The sequence below is a fragment of the Chroicocephalus ridibundus genome, chromosome 8 (assembly GCF_963924245.1).
Source record: "Chroicocephalus ridibundus chromosome 8, bChrRid1.1, whole genome shotgun sequence".
Classification (NCBI taxonomy): Eukaryota; Metazoa; Chordata; class Aves; order Charadriiformes; family Laridae; genus Chroicocephalus; species Chroicocephalus ridibundus.
The window spans coordinates 54,617,289-54,635,959 of NC_086291.1; the positions used below are offsets into that span (position 1 = coordinate 54,617,289).

The 18,671-nt window shown below is 61.2% G+C and overlaps 1 protein-coding gene across 1 annotated transcript; it reads right to left on the reverse strand.

Moving 5' to 3' along the window:
• On the reverse strand, positions 1 to 12,008 carry LFNG (LFNG O-fucosylpeptide 3-beta-N-acetylglucosaminyltransferase). The gene is made up of 8 exons (XM_063344194.1): positions 11,552 to 12,008; positions 4,144 to 4,192; positions 3,152 to 3,251; positions 2,841 to 2,994; positions 2,664 to 2,749; positions 2,209 to 2,374; positions 1,831 to 1,916; positions 1 to 1,739 (listed from the first exon to the last, which is right to left on the reverse strand). Exons 1-8 carry the CDS (start codon positions 11,942 to 11,944, stop codon positions 1,673 to 1,675), a joined length of 1,101 nt encoding a protein of 366 aa, XP_063200264.1. The 5' UTR covers positions 11,945 to 12,008; the 3' UTR covers positions 1 to 1,672.
• Between the last annotated feature and the right edge of the window lie 6,663 nt (positions 12,009 to 18,671).

Here is an 18,671-nt window from a genome sequence, read left to right on the forward strand (position 1 = left end):
CCAGGTGACTGTGGTCAGCAAAAAAGCTGCTTTATTGGTGACGGCTCCCACGGGGACCCCGTGGCAGCGATCGGGTTCAAGTCCCTGAGAACACGCTGTCCATGCTCGTTCCCCATCCCACATCTATTGCTTTAAACGCATCCTAGTTATAAAAAGCACAGAGTGACGTTCCAGATACTGGAACACATAAATTAAGGTAAGTGATAGTTACAAGACATCGCAAATTTTTTTTTTTTCTTTCTTAAACAGATTATCAGAAGGTTGGGGTTGGGTTTTTTTTTTCCGATCCACAGAAAACGTATAAAAAGCATTTTAAAATCTACATAATTCTCAATGGTTTTTGTTTGGGGTTTTTTTTGTTGTTTTTTTTTGTTTTTTTTTTTTTTTTTTTAAAAAAGAGGCACAGTAAAAAAAATACTGGCGCAATAACATATTTACAACGCACCCATTATGGGCTATTTTCACTCAGCTTCGGGTTGGAAATGTTCAGCTCCGGCTCAGCCTGCTTATCCCAGGGGCACAGGGCTGGGGGGGGCAGGCAGGGTGGCAGGTGGGGGGATGTTGAATCCTTCTCCCTCCCCGGCTACATCGGCGGGGAGCAAGGGCCAGGCTGGGAAACGCCGCCTGCCCACGGTGGGTGTCCATCCGTCCGGGCACCTCTTGGGTGCTCCGGCCACTGCAGCGTCCCCCGCCGCCGAGCCAGGGATGGATGGAAGATGCTCCGGCCCCACGGCGGGGGGGGACACGGACACCCACGCAGCCCCCAAAGTGCTCCTTCGCAAAGGCGCGGGCCGGCGAGCAGGCGGGGGGGCAGCACTGGAGGGAGACTACAAACACAGCACCCACACTGTGCCGGCGGCTCCGGGAAAATCCTCCTCCCACCCCCCCCCACCCTGTATTTATAGAAAATCTTTACATTAGTCTCTATAAATAGTGCATAGATCGATGCCGCCAGCAACAGTTTAGCCAGAGGAGGGGAGCTCCGGGAAACGGCACTCACGCCAACACCGGCTCGCAGCCCACCCCCCCGTCCCCCTCCAGTGCGGCCCCCCAGCACCCGGCAGCTTCGCAGCGCCCTGGAGCAGCGTCAGCCGTGGCGGGGAGGCCCCCCCTGCCCACCGAGCCGGGCAGCGGGACGCCCCGCTGACCCTTCATCATCCCCATCGGGAGCTGGAGCTTCGCTGCTGAGATTTTGGGGCTGGGAGAGAGGACGGGGCGGGTGAGGGGGGTGACGGAGGCACACAGCAAAAAACACTTAACATTTAAAAGGAAAAAAAAAAAAACAAACCAAAAAACCAACCAAAACAAAACAAAAAAAGGAGAAGCAAGCCTGGGGGAGGCAGAGCCACGCAGCGCCCACGGTCGCTCCCCACACATGGCGTGGGGCTCGCCGGCGCCGTGGGGTGCCCAGCGGTTAAGTGCTCAGGACCCGTCCCCTCCCCGCCGTCCCGGACGGAGCGGGCAGCGGGCACGGGCAGCGGGGCAGGCAGGGCAGGGGACAAGGGGCCGCACAGCAGCCTTCAGTACACACACACTGTGCAATACCACAGCAACGACGTCTCCGACCGTCCGCCTCGCGGCGAGGCCGGACTGACAACACCCGCACGCAGGTCCCGCACGCCCGTCGGATACCGGGGAAATTTGGGACGAGGTTGGAGGGGACACGCGTCTCCTAGTAAACCACGTTGGCGGGGCACCACGGCGTGTCGGGGTACAGCAGGCAGTGCACGGAGCGGAACCTGCGGAGGAGAGGAGCGATGCTGAGCACGGGGCGGTGGTGGCCCTGCGACACCCCGGCTCGGGGCGGGGGACAGGGTCCCCCCATCTCACCTGGATGGGTCCTCCTCGACGGAGAAGGCTCCCTTCATGTGGATGGAGTTGCGCTTGTTTTCGAACATGCCGTAGCTTAGTGTCACCTGGCGGGGAGGAAACACAGTGGGGTCAAGCAGCCGACACGATCACGAGGATCGAGCAGGGGCATGGGGGGGGCTGCAAAATTCACCCCTTTTCCCACAGCCTCCAGTTACGCTCTGCATCGCCCCACGGGGATGGGCTGATGGGGCTTTCCCCCCTCCGCTGACGTTTTGGAAGCACATAAGTCAACATCTTAGTTGCGATGCCCAATTTTTAGGTGCCAACATGAAAGCAGATGATGGTACCATCCAACCCAAGCCCTCCATCCACCCCAGGGCATCAGGACAGGGATACCTGTTTGTGGATCTCCGTCTTGGGCACCTGGTGGAGGTTCTCCAGGTGTGAGTGGAAGAGGTTGCTGCGGATGAGCTTCACCCCCAGCACAGACTCAATGATGTAGCCAATGGTGCAGTCGTCGGGCAGGCGGATCTTCTCCGCCGTGCTCATGAAGTGGCCCCCGCTGCGGGGAGAGAGAGAGGAGCTGCAGAGGAGCAAAGCCCAGGGATATGTGGCCACCCCGCAGGGTCTGGGCTTGGCCAGGGGGTGCCCAGCTCTAGCTCTAATTAAAAGTCAATTAGACTTGGGGGAACCGAGGTTCTTCCCAGCTTCTTTGCAAGCCCCCTACAGACACCCTCAGCAAGGCAGGGTGGTAGAACATGGTCCAACGTCCATCCCCAAAGATGTCACCGCTCTGTGCCCCGCTGGGACCACAGTGAGTCCCCACGGGAGAGCAAAGCCAAGGCTCTTACCTGGCCCACGGGCTCATCTTCAGCGCCAGCCCCCGGCTGATACAAAACCCCGCTCCTCCCGTGGCAAACCAGAAATGCACAGGGTGCTGCGAGAGAGGGGAAGCAACGGCAGTGAGACCTCCTGCCGCCGAGCCGGGGGCGAATCCCAGCCCCAACCTCTCCCCCTCGCCCCCTCACCATCTTGTTCTCGCTGATCCTCTCCGTCGCCTGGATGGGCCGGTCCAGGCTGGGCTTCCCGATGTAGATGTCCTGCGTGTGGGGGTAGCTGGAGAGCAGCTTCACCAGCGTCCGCACGTTCACGTAGTTGTCATCGTCCACATGGCAGAACCACCTGCGGTGGCAGCAGTGTCACGCCGGGCCGGGGCAATTCCCCAGACCCCATGATGAGATACGGCCCCAAACAACACAAACAGCCTCTGCCTGGACCATCCCACCACACCCCCCGCCCAGCCCCGCCGTCCCCCGCGGCAGCCCCGGGCACTGCTTACTTTCTGCCAGACTCGATGAACTTGTCGTACTCCACGGCCATCTTGCAGGAGAGGGCCTGCCGGCTGTGGGCGGCCGAGCAGTTGGTGTTGATGACGTTTTCTGCGGGAAGAGACGGGGGTCAAAGCCCGGTGCCGGGGTATCCCACGCCTCCCCGCCTGCTTGAGCAGCAATGCTTCACCATGCACATTCCAGGGGCAGCAGGTGGGACGGAAACCCCAAGGATGCTCGATGGCTTCCCTGCCACGTCACTTTGGGCAAAGAATGATTTTTTGGGGGGGTAATGGCTTTTAGATCCACACGAGACAAGGGAAGGGATGAGCAAGGGATGTGGATGCAGCAGGTGCACCAGAGTTGAGCCGTATCCCATGCGCATGATGCCACCCTACGCCACCTTGCCCATCCTGGGGCCGTGCACCAGCCACCCTGGGGGTGTCCGTGAGCTGGCTTCTCCACCCACGACACAATAGCCGAAATCCTGCCCTATTCCCACTGCCTTTTCCCACAGCAGCCACCTGTTATTTGCTTGCCCAGCTCAAAGGCAATCCCTTCCCGGCCTGAAAAGGAGTCATTTGCATGGGGAGAATAGATGGAGCTGACCCTGGCCCGAGGGAGCGGCTGCCAGGGAAATGCTCCCATGAAACCCTGCCCATGTTGCCTATCAATCCCAGCTCGCCCCAGGGACACACTGGTGCAAAGGCACCCCCAACCAGTTAGCGTGCTCCCCAGCACTGGGCTGACTGGGAAGGATACCCATCCCCATGTGGGGCTTCCAGGCAGAGGGTGCTTTAGGCACCATCAGTGAAACAAGTTGCCCTTGTTCTCAGCCCAGGTCCCTACGGTGAGAGCTCCTGAGGGCTGTAACTGGTGGCATTTTGGCCATTTTTTCGGAGTTCCCGGGGCAGGCTCCACGCCAGCCGTGCTCCCCAGGCGGGGGCTCCTCAGAGAACCTCTCCAGGTGATGCATGCAAAGGGACAAGGGCCATGGACTCACGTGCTTGCTTCTTCAGCTCCTCATCCTCGCCATCCGTGAAGATGAAGGTCTGAAAGAGAAGATGAGGCACCTTTGAGGACTGAGGAGTCGAGGCCATGTAGCTCTAGACACCACCTGGCATAGCCGGGTGGCACTGGGGACTGGTCCCACTGGGGCACCAGTGGTGACTCCTTCCTCCTCACCAAAACCCAAGGCAGCACCGGAGAGCCAGGTAAACCCAGGACACGCTCAGCCTCAGACCAAGAAGGGAGCCAAGACGTTCTGGCAGGACATGACACGCAATGCCGTGCCTCGCCGGGGTGCAAACCCCAGCCCCCTCCCGGCGCCCGCGCTGAGCATCCCCATCCTCCGGCCTTTTCCATGGGGCAGCAGCAGGCAGGGGGACTTTGGGTGACACGGGGGCCGTCCCCAGCACGAGGCGGGTGCGTGGAGAGGAGCGGGTGACGGGGAGCGGGTGCAGAGTGCGGCTGGATCTGAGTGGGGACTTCAGACTTTATCCGGCGCGGGCGGCACGTGTGGCCGGGGACGCCAAAGCAGCCGCCCAGCGGCTCTCCCTGCCCAGGCAGGTGTGTTTGCCCGCGGCGCCGGCTGCCAACCGTGTCCCCACCTGTGTCAACAACACGTGGCCATCCCCGGCCACTTGCACAACACCCCCATGGCTCCTCTCCGCTCCCCGTCACCCCCCCAGGGTGGCTGAGCCACTGCTGGTGGGTGACTCTTGCCAGCCCCAAGGAGGGGACGGTCCCTCGCTGCCCGCCCCAGCGCCGTCCCCGCGGTGCCAGGCAGCACCCCACCTCCTCCCTGGGCACCCATGCTGCCCGCCCGGCCGCGCTCCTCTATTTACACAGCTAATTCCTGGCATATGCTGCCTGGGAAGGAGGATTGGGGTGGGGTGGGGGGGCCGCTGTTGGCCTGGGATTTGGGGAAGGGGGAGAAGCAGGAGGAGGGAGCAGGGGGTGGGAAAGGCATCGCCATCAATCAGCGGGCAGCAAACAAAGCTGGAGGAGAGAAACCACAACCAGCTGCCAAGCGCTATTAAAAACCAGACGTGCACAAAAGGGCAAAGGAAGAAAGACAAAAGGGCTGGGGGGGGAGAAAGGCAGGAGGCGACGGAGGGGGAACGATGGAGCCCGAGAGCGTTGGGGATGATGAATTACAAGTGAGCTGGAAATTGGGTGCCACCCCGCAGCCGGCTGACCCCGGGAACGCGCTGGGGTTTTGTGGTTTGTTTGAGGAGGTGGGTACGATGTACAATAGCGGGGGCTGACTTTACTCAGTGGAGGGAGAGTTAAGCGGGCAGCGGCGGTCATTAGCATACAGCTGCGCTGGTTAAGCCGGGCCCGTGTTTGCTCGGGTCCCCAGGCTGGTGGGGACAGCCCCGGCCTGTGGGAAGGCTGAATGGGAGGGGACGGGGCTACAAGTGACCTTTGAGGCTTGAAAAGGAGAAAAGAAAAAGTGGTGGTGGGGGGAAGGATGGAGGAGGTGGGAAGGCAAGTTCTCACAAACGCACAGCCCCGCTTTTGGGGAGGGACAGGGGTCAGCCCCCCCCCCACCCCGCCATGGGTCAGGAGGGCTGCGAGCAAAGGGTTAGGGGATGGGGGAACCTGCTAATGAGGAGGGGACAGCTGGGGGACGGGGACATTCGCCCATTGGCTGCAGGGCCAAGGATGCCCGTGGTTGTTGCGGCCCTGGGACGCATCGCCGCTGGGGTGGGACGGGGTCAGCGCTGTACGTGGTCACCCCCAACCACTGCTGGGGTGGGACGGGGTCAGTGCCACGCGTGGTCACCCCCAACCAACACAGGGTCCAGCCAGCACCTCGCCGCTGGTCCCCATTACCTCCAGGTGCTCAGGGAGGGGTCAGGCGGTTGCTGGGGGCACAAGCTGACGCAGGGCAGGCGGAGATCATCCAAGGATGCCTAGAATGACCCCATCACAAGCCCTTTCCCACCCACCCCGAGACATGTGGCGCCCCAGTACGTCTCACACCAAGCCCCATCCCCGCTGGAGGGGGTCAGGGGAGGCGGGGGACACGCAGCCTCCGCACAGGCGAGACAGAAAATGTTTGCTTGATTAGCTCAGAAACGCCGTCCAGCAACTGTGCCTTCAGCCACTCCAAAAATAACCCCGCAACTAATCCTCCGGCTCAGCCGCTATAAATAGACCACAGGGACAATTGTTTATTATTCGCCCGCACCGAAAGGCTTCTTCCTAACGAGGCATCTTCCCTCTGGCCTCTCCCCACGTACATCCCGTAATTTTCCTGGTGCGGGTGGACCAGGTGGCACCTTGGGGACCAGGACAGGGGCACGCAGCCCTGCAAGCCACCTTGCGGGGGCTACTGGGGCCTCGCAGGTTCCCCACCTCCCTCCCAGCCTCACCCCAAAATTCAATTAAAACTAAAAAAAAAAAAAAAAAAAAAAAAAAAATCAGAGGCCCTCTTTTTTGCAATTAGTTTGTCTGCATTTCTTGGAGAGGAGCTGTGCCCTTCCTGCATGGCCCTCTCAACCGGGGCTGCAGGGAGGGGACACACCAGGAAAGGAGGGGGACAAGAAAACATCGTTTCCACACGCCAGGAAAAAAACGTGGGTCAGCCTTGGGCATCCCCGATGCAGAGCACTGGGCATCAGGGCAGTGCCCGGTTTGCAGCAGGGTAAGTGGGATGGGACACTGCAGCCAGTGTCCCCGAGCCGTCACCTACCGAGCCACCACCTCCAGACCCAACAGCAGCAGAGCCAGCCCCCCACCCAGGCAGAAAGCACCCTCAGCCCTTACACCCGCTCCCCTCCACCTCTCCCCCACTTGGCCCCCGTGCCAGCCGTGGCACCGAGGGGTGCCAGGACCTCTCGGGCCCCCCCGCAGTCACTTTTCCTGCGGGGTGCAGGAGAGGAAGGGCCCGCTGGCCCCCCCCCCCCAGCCCCTGCAGGAAACCTCATTGTTCTCAAAACTGCAGCTTCAAGAAACACAGGATGCCAAATCCCTCCCGAACAATAGCTGCCACCGCTCCATACAGCCCGGCACAATGCGCGGCCTCCGTGTACGGGGACCGAGAGGCACCCGGGGTCCCTATGGCCGGGATGGGGTCAGCCCCCCCCAGCTGCCTGCAAGGAGCCAGGCAGCCGCCAGCAACCCCCTTCCTCCTCCTCACCCTTGGGGAGGGCCATTTCTTTTTTTTTTTTTTTTTTTTTTTTTTTTCACCCTCCCCTTCATTTCTCCTTTTGCAGTGACTCATTTCCCCTCCACCGACCGAGCTCGTGGGTCGCTCATGGCTGGGTGCTGCGCAAGGCGTCCCGCTAGCCGGGGCCACCCCTCTGTCCCTGGCCGAGCATCCCACCAGCTTCCCGGGGTGACACACGCTCAGCAGACCCCACGTCCGCTGCCATCCCCACCGCCCCCGGCAGCAGACCCGCCGAAAAAGGGGAACCTCAGCCGGGCGGACACCCCCGTGACCCTGCGGCACACAAATCCTGCCCCCGCGCCATGTCTCACTTCCCAGTGCTGGAGCAGCCCAGCACCCACCCATGCCGCACCCGGGGGGGGCTGCAGCCCTTTTCACCACAAGGACAAGGGGGAAGCGGTCACCCTGCTTGGGTGCAGGGGGAGGGAGGCAACGGAGAGGTGCTGGGGGGGGCTCAACCTCCAGCTGGGCAAGGGGCTCCGGGGGGAGGCAAGGATGCTGCTGGAGCAGGTCCCTGCCCGGCTTTGTGTCCCCCACAGCAGATGTTTTCCCTCCAGCCCATGGGGGTTCGGAGGGAAAATCCCCACCTCGCTCCAACGGGATGGGAGCAGCGCAATGGTGGTGTCCCTGCCATGGCAGCGTCCCCACCATGGCCTTCCCCAGGACAGGGGGGGTCCGTCCTGGCACAGGGTCCCGGGGCTGGAACCGGCAGAGGCAGGGAAGGGGCTTGCAAGGCCGTGGGCCCTTCCTCCCCCCCGTCTCCTTTCGGCAAGAGGAAGAATCTTCCACTGTAATTTTAAATGCTATAATTTTTTAATAACCTCCTCGCAAACAATGAGCTCATTGTGCGGCAAGGGTCCCCCACCCTCCCGCCTGGCGCTCCACGCGCGCCGCTCGCCGGCCCCGCAGCTTTTATGGACAAGGACAGCGGCATCATCCTTTGGGGCAGGCAATTAAGGGGCCTCCACCCCCTCCCCCCCCCACCCCCAAACCACACAGGCTGCCCGGGGCTGGGGGGGAGACAACAGGGAGGGACCCTCACACATGAGCTGAGTTCAGCAGTGCTCAGCAGGCCCTGGCACACAGCCCAGGACTGGGGGGAGCCGGATGCACCGCGGAGCTGGTTTGGGATGAGCAGCCCCCATGGTCCCAGCTGCTCCGGTGGGAGCCCAAATGGGACATGCTCCACCAAAGCCCCCCCCCCCAACCCCCAAGGATGGGGACCCTGGCCTAGGTGCCAGAGAAATCTGGGAGCTGCCATCAGCGGAGCGCGCTCTCCGAAAGGCTAAACCCATTCCCTGTGCCCCGAGAGCAGGAATTTTTCAAAGCCTGTAATTATCGCACCGAGCTGGAGGAAGCCAGCGGATCCCACGCCGGCGGGACGGCAGCCCAAGCCCAGGCCCCTCGCAGGCACCGCGGCGTGTGCCGAGCCGCCCGGCCGCCTTTGGGCTGCCCCGGGGACAGGGGACACGTTACTTATGCAACTCTACCACAGCAAATCACCCGACTCAGCAGGAAACCAGTGGGTTTGGACTCGCTCCTGTCCAGGATTTCTGCCTAATGGCCATTTTCCTCCTCCCCCCCATCTCTTTTCTTTCAAGTGTAAAGTTTCCCCAGACTGCACTCCAGCATCCTAAGGGTACCGGGACAGCTGGAAACTCTCCCCAAAGCAAGTAGGGGAAAAAAATCCATAACTCTCCTCCAACGGCAGCTTGTCCTGCCTGGATTGTGCAAGCTGGGGAGCAGATTTCAGAGACAATAGGCATCTGCCCCCGCTCCCGTGCGGAGAGAAGCAGGAAGGAGAAGGGGGTGCCCCATTTTGGGGTCTTGGAGGGGACAGAGGGCAGGAAACAGGGACTATTGTGGGCAGAACAAAGAGCGGCCGAGGAAGGACACAATAGCTATTCCCCCTATCTGCCAGGGTCTGGCCTGGAGTTACCTGCTGGATTTAATCCCTTCTCCCCAGGGCCAGCATCCCTCCTCCCCAGGGCAGAGAGCTGCCTGGCTAATGAACAGCCAGGAGGGAGGCTGGGGTTTGATGCCAGAGGAGGGTCAGGGAAGGATCGGGCACGGGGGATTCTCAGCCCTTGGGCAGGAATTTCCCTGCGTCCTCGAGGCGGCACAAGACGCTGTTAGCGAGACACAAACAAGAGAGGGACAGGATGAGCAGAGCCGGGCCTGACTCAGACCAAGAGAGACGTTTGAGCAGAGGCAGCGCCCCGCTGTCACCACGCCACCCGCCCGGGGCAGAGACCACGGGGCAAGGAGGGGATGCAGGAACCGCACAGCCCCTCCCCAGACAGGGATGCAACGGAGAAGAGCCCCGTGGCACCTATCCTGCACTCTGCAGGCAAAAGAACCCCAGCCTGATGCCAAGTTTGGGGGAGCCCAGGGTGCCCCAAAGCTTCCCAGAGCCAGCAGCCAGGTCAGCGTGGGAAGGCAGGAGCTGATTGCCACCGGCAGCACGGGTTTGTCCCCTCTGCGTCCGTGTGTGTACCCCCCCACATCCAACCCTCGCTTTGCTAGGCTGGAGTTCGCGCTGCCTCCGGCTCTCTCGGCAGCTCCTTGTCCTCAAGTGCTGTACAAGAGCCGTCACTCAGCGGCTTGGCTTGTCAGGCGGGCACCTTGCCGGGCTGCGGCCCCCCTGGCTTCATGGCCCTCATCTCTAGGCAACCTGACCTGGACACGGCCGGCTCCGGCTCCCCCGTTCCCATGGAAAGTGCCACACAAGAGGCTGCGAAGCCTTTTCTCTGCGCCGGGAGAAAAGGGGCTTTGTTAGCTTGCCCAGGGGGACAGCGTGAGAGCCGAGCCTCGGGTCTCTGGGAATCCAAACGGACAAACGAAGCACAACAACAACAAAAAAAAAAACCTAGAAGAAAGCCGGAGCTCACAAGAGGGAGGGGGAAAAAGAAAAAAAGAGCAGCCATTCCCAGGATCATCTGTAGGTGCTCAAAGAGCATTTCCCCCCACCGCCACTCGCCACCCCCTCGCAGTGACAGCAGAGCATAAAAGAGGTTTCCATTAAATAACTGTACGAGGGAGAGACGGCAGAGCCACTGCCAAGCCCAGGAGATCTCAGCAAAAAGAAAGGGACAAGATTCACAGGGGCGGGGAAAAAAAAAAAAAAAAAGCAAACCAATGTTTGGGGTAAATTGCAGGCGCCAAGCCCTCCCGCAGGGTCCAGCAAACTGGGGTGAAAGAGGCAGGGGCAGGTCGATTCCCCCCCACACACACCCCTCCCCTCCCTCCCCAACCACTTTAGATTTCCAAAGAAAACAGTTTGCAATCAAGAAACACAAATCCAGGCCAGGAGGAAACACGTGGAGACAGTAGGATGGAAAGGTTAGGGCCAGGCATAACTTACTTGGGAAGCTGTCTAAGGACAGAAAAAGCGTCTTAAGAGCAGATGGCAAAGCACATTTCCTAAGGAAACAGCATTTTTTTTTTCCCCCCCCTTTTTAATTTTGCTTCACAACTTGAAGGACAGCATAAGGGACAGCCAGGGCTCAGGGCAGGACATCAGTAAGGTCAGCAATCAGACTAGCTGCAACTGCCCCGGTGCGGGTGAGCCAGAGCAGACCTGCAAGAGCCCCCAGCCACTCCAGTCCTGCCCAGTTCCTGGCAACGGGGCCAAAAGCCTCAGCACATCCCAGTGCTCTCCCAGCCCTGGGCTGCTAAACCGAGTGTCCTTTGGGCAACCCAACTGCAGGCACCTCCTGGGGACCTGCCAAACCTCATCCACAGCCAGTCCCCGCAGCCCAGGAGAGCATCCGCAGGGACCTGACACCACAGCAGGCACCAGTGGATTGGGCTCCATCCCTACACCGTGCCTCAGTTTCCCCAGTGGATAGCAACTCGGGGCAAGCTCTGCAACGGCAGCTGCTCAGCAGGAAGGCCCCAGAGCAGAGTTCTGGGGGGCTGCCGAGTGCGAGGAGCTTGTGTTGGGCTCCCTCCATCGCTCACTCATCCCAAACTCACCCTGCAACGCCGCATTTCACCCTCCCCAAAACACAGCTGGCTCCAGCACAGCCCTGACGGCCTCGCAATAGCCCTCCTGGCTCAGCGATCTGCGGGGAGCAGAAAGAGGAGGTGGCGTTTGCCGGGCCACAGCACCCCTCGGACCCCGCACAGCAAAGGGCTGTGACCGCGGCTGTCACTCGTGCGCTCAGCCCGGGCCGCGTCGCTCCACCCCGGCGGGGACCGTCCCCATCCCCGTCCCCCGTCCCCTTACCATGTCACGGTTGCGGGAGATCCAGGTGTCGAGCAGCAGCTCCAGCCGCGCCTTGTGGAACTTCTTGGTGGTCTTGACGGCGATGAAGACATCGCGGGGGGAGATGTCCTCGGCCGGCGGCCGCGGGGGGCTCGGGGGGGCGGCGGGCAGCTCCCGCCGGGCTCGGCTCAGCCGCCCGAAGTAATCGGCGAAGCTGCGGAGACCGGGGGGACCCTGCGCCGCCGGGGGGGCGGCCGCCGCCGCCCCCAGGCTCTGCAGCGCCCGCTGCGCCCCGCCGGCCTCCCCCCGGGCCAGCCCCGGCCTCCCCGGCGGCTCCACCATGAGCACCAGCAGGCAGGTGAACATGGAGCCCACGAGGGACAGGAGCAGCTTCCTCCCGCAGCTCTTCAGCATCCTCCCGCCGCTCAGCTCCCCCTCTCCGCTCCGCGCCGCCGCCGGCCGCGCTCCGCCCGCCCCACCGGCCCGGCCCCCGCCGCGCCGCCGCTTTTAAACCGCCCCCGCCCCGCCCGGGGAGGGACCGCACCGGGGCCGCCCCCACGCGGGGCGGGAGCAGCGCCCGCCCCGATGCGTGTGTGTCCCCCCCCCCTCCCCCGCGGCATCTTCCCCGCCAGCCCCCTACACGCGGTCCGCCCGCCCCTCGGCCCCGTCCTGCCCGTGGCTGTCCCCCCGCTCCTCTGCCTTGCCCACGGGCGGGACGCGGGGGTCGGTGCCCGCAGGCTGCCCGCTCCTCCTTCCCTCCCATCCCGGTCCCCGGGGGGGGATGGCGGGATGGGGGTACGCCGGTCCCTGTACCCCCCCAGCGTGCCCGGAGCACGGGTGGCTGCTGTGCCGGCAGCGATGCTGGCCCTGGGCTGTCGTTTCCCAGCCCTGCACCGGGGGTTTCTCACAGCCGTGGCCAAGAGGTTACCAGAAAGCCGTCCAGCCTGACCAGACTCCGGGCTGTTTCCCATCAAGTCTCATCTGAGGCCAAGCATAGAATCATGGGATTATAGAATGGTTTGGGTTGGAAGGGACCTTTAAAGGCCATCTAGTCCAACCCCCCACCATGAGCGGGGGCATCCTCAACCAGATCAGGTTGCTCAGAGCCCCCTCCAACCTGACCTGGAATGTTCCCAGGGATGGGGCATCTCCCACCTCTCTGGGCGGCCAGTGTTTCACTACACTAATTATAAAAAATTTCCTTATATCTAGCCTAAATCTCCTCTCCTTTATTTTAAAGCCATTACCCCTTGTCCTATCGCACCTGGCCCTGCTAAAAGGTTTGTCCCCATCTTTCCTGTAGCCCCTTTAAGTACTGAAAGGCCACAATAAGGTCTCCCCGGAGCCTTCTTTTCTCCAGGCTGAAGACCCCCAACTCTCTCAGCCTGTCTTCATAGGAGGGGGGCTCCAGCCCTCTGATCGTCTTCATAGCCTCCTCTGGACCTGTTCCAACTGGCCCATGTCTTTCCTGTGCTGAGGGCTTCAGAGCTGAACATAATGAAAAAAAAAACCAAACCCAAAAGTCCCCCAAAACACAGCACTCCTCTCACTTCCACCAAGCTCCAGTCTGGTGGGTAAATCTGGGCACTGGGTGCTGGGGGGTCTGTTCCTATTCCTGCTCGGGGAGTCCTGGAGATGCTCCCAGACCTGGCTAGCCCCATTGTGGGTGCAGCACCGTGCTTTGGAGCCCCAAGGTGCAGGGGTGTCTGAAAACAAATGCTGCATAGATGCCGAGCAAGCCCCACCAGTGATCACTAACCATGATAACGATGCCTTGTTAAGTGAGACATGGATGTTCCCAGCCAGGCAGTGGGAGAAGTGGCGGCTGCAAGGGAAAACTGGGTTGAAATCTGCTCCTGGATGTGCCACCAGCCTGCTATTTTACTGACGCCAAACCCCGGGGCATCTTTTCCCCCTTATCCACCCTCTCTGCAGGCAGGCAGCGCTTGGGGTTTTCTCTCCCTGCGTGTGCGCTGCTACAGGGAGGCGGATTTGGGTTTGGGCCTGGGCTGCAATGTAATGCCCTAATCAGGGGCTGCTGCATTTTTGGGCAGGGACCTTGTCCAAGTTGCATTTTTCCTGCTGTCACGTGCTCCATTCATCTCTGGCACTGGATAAACAATACCATAATACCAGCCAGGACGAAGCAGGGAAGCTGCTTCCTCAGGCAAGCCCCAGCATTTGCCGCCTCCTGATTTTAGGCTATACATTCCCCTGGTCAGCCCTTGGACCACAGCCCCGGGCTAGAAATGCTCAGGGAGGCTGTGGGGTTTGCTTTTGCAGGCACTGCCCATGTCTGGGGAGAGACCTATGCTGGCAAAGAAGCCTCCCATAATAAAATAAAAAAAAAAGCAGTTAGACCGTACAAACACAGGAACCGAATCCCACACTCCCCACTTCCCGCTATTGCTGCAGAGCCCAGCCTTCCAGTCTCGATTTGCTTTTTTTTTTTTTTTTTGGGCGCCCTTTGTCTCCAACCCGATGGCACAGCAACCGCTGCTCGAGAGGCAGCTGAAAAGCCCGATCGGCAAAACCCTGAATGAAGAAAGAGCCCTTTTCTCCAGGAGCCAAAAGGGGAAGAAAGGCATTTTCCCCCGACCAGCTGCTCTCCCGCTCCCGCAGCCCCGGCGCTGGCCCGGGACACGCGCCGTGCCCAGATGTTGGGGTCCCAGTCGGCGCCGCGAGGCGAGTGACAATACGGGCTCTGTGTGCCGCCAGAGCGATGTGGCGGGGTCTGCCGAGATGCTGTGCCACCACCAGCGCTGGCACAAGGGCTTTTCCGGCCCCCTGGCACTGCTGTAACCCCCTTCCCGGGGCTGGCACTGGGCTCAGCCCGGCCACCCGGGGTCCGTGAGCTGTGGTGGCAAGGGGAAGCCATTCTTTTGGTGGCATTGTCCCACTGGAGCAACACTCCACAGGGATTGTCCAGCCACTGGCTGCATCCCCACAGGCTTCCTCTCCAGGTGCCTGGCCTCCTGTCTCGGCGTCACCTGCCACGTGGACATCCCCAGTGAGGCACCATCCCCTCAGGGAAATGGTGATGGGGTACATGGTCACCCCCTTGGTGGGCACAGGGTGGTACCCAAGGGGCGGTGAGCAGGAGGCTGCCATGGGGAGGGTGCTCCAGGAACGCCCCGTGCCCTTTTCGCTGGCATTCAGCCACTCTTCTGGGTACGAAGAGCCTAACCCTAACCAGAGTGTCCCCACTGCCAGAAAAATTCAGGTGCCCCATAAATACAAGAGCCAGGGGAGAGAGACGGTAGGCAGTCCCGTCGGCTCTGCAGGAGGGATGCCAGGGCTGTACCGGGAGGGGCATCTCACTTCTCCCCCAAAAGGGATCCCATTTTGGACACAGCCCGCTGAGGTGTCGCAGGGTGAGGCTGGCTGTGGCTGCAGGGTGGCAATGTGCTCCCCGCTCTGCCCAGCCCCCCAGGCATGGGTCTGAGCCAGAACCCGCTGCCCAAGTCCCCCAAATCTCAGGGATATGCCCTTCGCAGAGGAGCCCCACCAGCTCATTCCCACTGCAAATTAACCTCACCGAAACCCCACACTGGTTTTCCGCTGGAGCTGGCTGGATTCAGCCCTGCACCGACCCAGGGCCGGGGCTGCACGTGGGGCATCTCCCTTTCAGCCGTACCACGGTATTAGGTCTGTTTAAATTGGTTTAAACCCTCCGCATCGCCCCCCGCTCGCAGCCTGACCCCGGCACTCGATAGGTGGTCCCTAAGAGGCTCCCAGGTTCTCAGGGCTGCTAAAAACGGTTAATAAATCCCCAGTAATAAAGTGTTCAGGTCATCCGAGAGAAACGCCGTGCTCGGGCTGGAAAGCTGCATTGTCCGCCCAGAGCGATTTACGCGCTTCGTCGGACAGGGGTTAAAAGCTCTGTCAGGCGCCGACTTCGCCGCCATCGTATTGTCGCGGGTATTTAACGGGGTTCGGCCCCGACACGCAGCCGGACGGCCGCTGCTCCGACCGCAGGGCCGAGGGGCGCGAGGGGGACGTCGGAGGAAGGCGGCCCGGGAGCCGGAGCCTGCCCGTTGTCCCCCTCCCACCCCCAGCTTTTTCTTTCTGGGATTTTCTGAGAGCACAAAAGAGACTTTGCATCAATTACTGGTAGGAAAACGGCAGCGCCCCGCGGCAGACTTCTGCGCTCCCCGGCCCGGGTTTGGTTAACTTCCCATTGTCTGACGGGCTGTGCTATTCAGGGCCAGTTGCGAGGGCTCATTATTTTCATCTATTGGCTTTTTTTAACCACCCTGGGAACACAAAACCTTCCTGCCCTTGCAGCAGAGGGCCCGGCAGTGCCATGGGGGTGGCTACGGAGAGCGGAGCACGCCGGTGCCTCTCTGCCCGGCACCCAAATCTCCTGCAACGGGTGCTCACGGTGCATCTCCTGATGCTGAACCGCCCCTGTCCCCATCGTCCCCCGATGTGCACCAGCTCTGGCACCGCTCTACGCCAGGACCCGCTGTGGCCTCAGACGCTACATCGCTTTCCCCCTCCACCTCGGGGGACCGCGGGTCCCCTCGGCAGGGCGGGGGGTGGGGGGGGGACAACGCTGCGATCCGTGCGGGGCGCTCGGCGATCCCACGGGGCCGGGGGGCTATAGAAATGCAAAGCGTTATTATTTTCCCGGGGCTGAAGCAGAGGCCTGAGAAAGGTTGAGGGAGAGAGAGGCAGCGAGCGGGGAACAGCGGGGGATTTAGCTCCTGAAAAGGAGCTGGGGAAAAAAGCGGGCGAAGAGCTTCATTGTGCGCTGGGCAGAGGGGGTCACGAGCAAGTTAAACTGGTTAATGTATTGGAGAAGCTTCCTCCGAGCTGCCGGGAGCAAGCAAAGCCCTGCAACAAAAGGCCGAGGGAGCATTCTTGCGGGGAAAGTGGGCTCTCTCTAAAAGGATTTGATTTCTTTTCTGTCAGTTGAATGGAATTCGGTGGTGACTCCTCCAGGTCTAAGAATTTGGGGCTTTGGCAGTGGCGGTGGCGGGAGGGGACGGTCCCCGTCTCCCCCTCCCCGCTCCCGCATTCTTCTCCATCTCCAAGCCCACTGCCCCCAGATTACAGCCCCCGGTGCTGTGGGGGGAGAGGGGGCTCGGGGAACACAAGCGGCCCCGTCGAGGCACTGATCCTGAAAGAAAGCTCGGGGCACGGGGCCATCCCCGCCCGGCCTGGTTTCTCATGCTCCCTATTCAGCCCAGGGGAGGGGAGGTAGATGTGGGGAGAGGGGAGGGCGGCGGGGCGGCCGCCGCTGATTTAACGCCTCTCTCGGGGCTTCGTGGTCGAGGTGGATCTCAGGGGGGGTTTCAGCGGTGTAAGGTGTGCGAGGGGAGCTTTCCGCTCCTTCCTCGGAGCGAATTTTTAATGTTAGAACTGTGGAACGAAGGTAAAAACAGGAGGGAAAGGGAATCAGTGAACCAGCTGGATCCGACCCCGCTTTCCCGCAGCCTGCGCATCTCTCTCCTCCCAACAGCAGCTCCTGGGGCAGACCTGGCCTTACGGACCTGGCTCTCCCACCCCAAAATCCCCCGGCTAATGGGCAGGAGCCCCCCGACTCTTCGCGATGCCGTGAAGGGGTGAACTGCTGCCGGCCAGGGATGCTGGGTCTCTCAGGCTGCAGGTCCCTCATTTGGTGTTGACCCTGACAGCAAACCAGGGAGCTTTAGAGCTGCCCTGGGCTGGAGGCTTGCTGTCGCACACCGCTTGGATTTAACTAGCAGTGTGAGTTTGGGGTGGTAAAAGGCAATAATTAATTAAGCAGAGCGTAAGTGACTGGTGGCCCTGCGCTGCATGAGCTATACCAGAGCCAGAGCCTTCAGCCGCAGTCAGCTAGGCGGACAGACAGACAGACAGAAGTGAGTGGGGCAGCAAAGACTCCCATCGACTGCACCCAGCTCGCCGTGCCTCAGTTTCCCGAGAGGTGACATGCCTCCGGCAGAGATCCCATGGCCCCTGTCCCCTGGGCAGCTGCGTGCTTGGGAGATTCCCCTCTGGGCTGTCCATGGAGCCTGTACGTGTCCGTCTGTACAGGCATGGCCGGAGCACAGTGAGATGAGATCACGCTTTGCTGCAATGATGGCCAGCCTGTCCCAAGCTCCTTCCAGCCAGAGGTGGGGTCAGAGGAGCTTAACAGCTCCTGGCCTTTAATTTCTGGCATCTCATTCTTTCTGGCCCCAGATTTTTTCCCATTCCTGTCCTGAGCTGTCCCTCTCCCCACTGCCTTTCTGAAGATGAGCCAGAAGCTGATGTCAGGGGAAGTCTTTAGAGATTACCCCTAGGAGGAGGCAGGAATCAAGTCTCATACTGGGCTGGACTGGGCTGGACAAAGGCCCAGTAAATTCAATGTCCATCTCCAGCAACAGCAGACCCGGAGTATAAGGACAAGCAAATAAAGGGGGGGGCTGCTCCCAGACCCCATCCCAGCTAAGCCCTGACGTGTGTTTGCTGGTCACTGCTGTGCGTCCTGGGCAAAGGGAGAGAAGGCAAGAAGGGAGAGAGGCAACAAGTGGGAGCAGGTGGGATCTGGCCCCGAAACGTCACACCTCAGCTGTGCCAGCAGCCACAGGCAAGAGCAGTGCTGGGACCCTCCTTGCAGGGGACAGCCCCGACGCTGCACTGGGGAGCTGAGAGGAGCCCAGGTGGCTGCTTGCCCCCAGGGCTCCCGTCCAGCTCAGCCCTTAGTGACTCCCTAACTCTCCTGCTTTAAGGTCCACGTTTATGCAGCAGCTGGTCCCCCCTTGATGGGACAGCGGCCACTCTTTTCCTGCCCACAGCTCCCTACAGCTCCAGCTCTCCAAAAACCTGCCGGGGAGAGGATCGGGGATGCATTTCAACTCCCTGCCTGGACCTGAGCATCTCGGTGCCTGCAGCTCGCCCCGGAGCAGCGATAGCTCCGGCAGCCGCCCGTGCACACCCTCTGCATCCCACCCACATCAGATACGTGTGTCACCCCGGCCCCGATACGCTCCTGCCAAGGCTATTTCCAAACGCTGGCTGCCCCCAGGGAATTTGGCTTCTCTCTGGGCCCCCACAGCTTCTTGGCTGCTTCCTCACCCCTGGGGTGCCCCGATGAAGTTGCTGAGTAGGTTTCCAAAGGCGGATCGGTGAGTCAATATTCCCCCACTGCTTCCCCCGGCTTGCCTTGGTG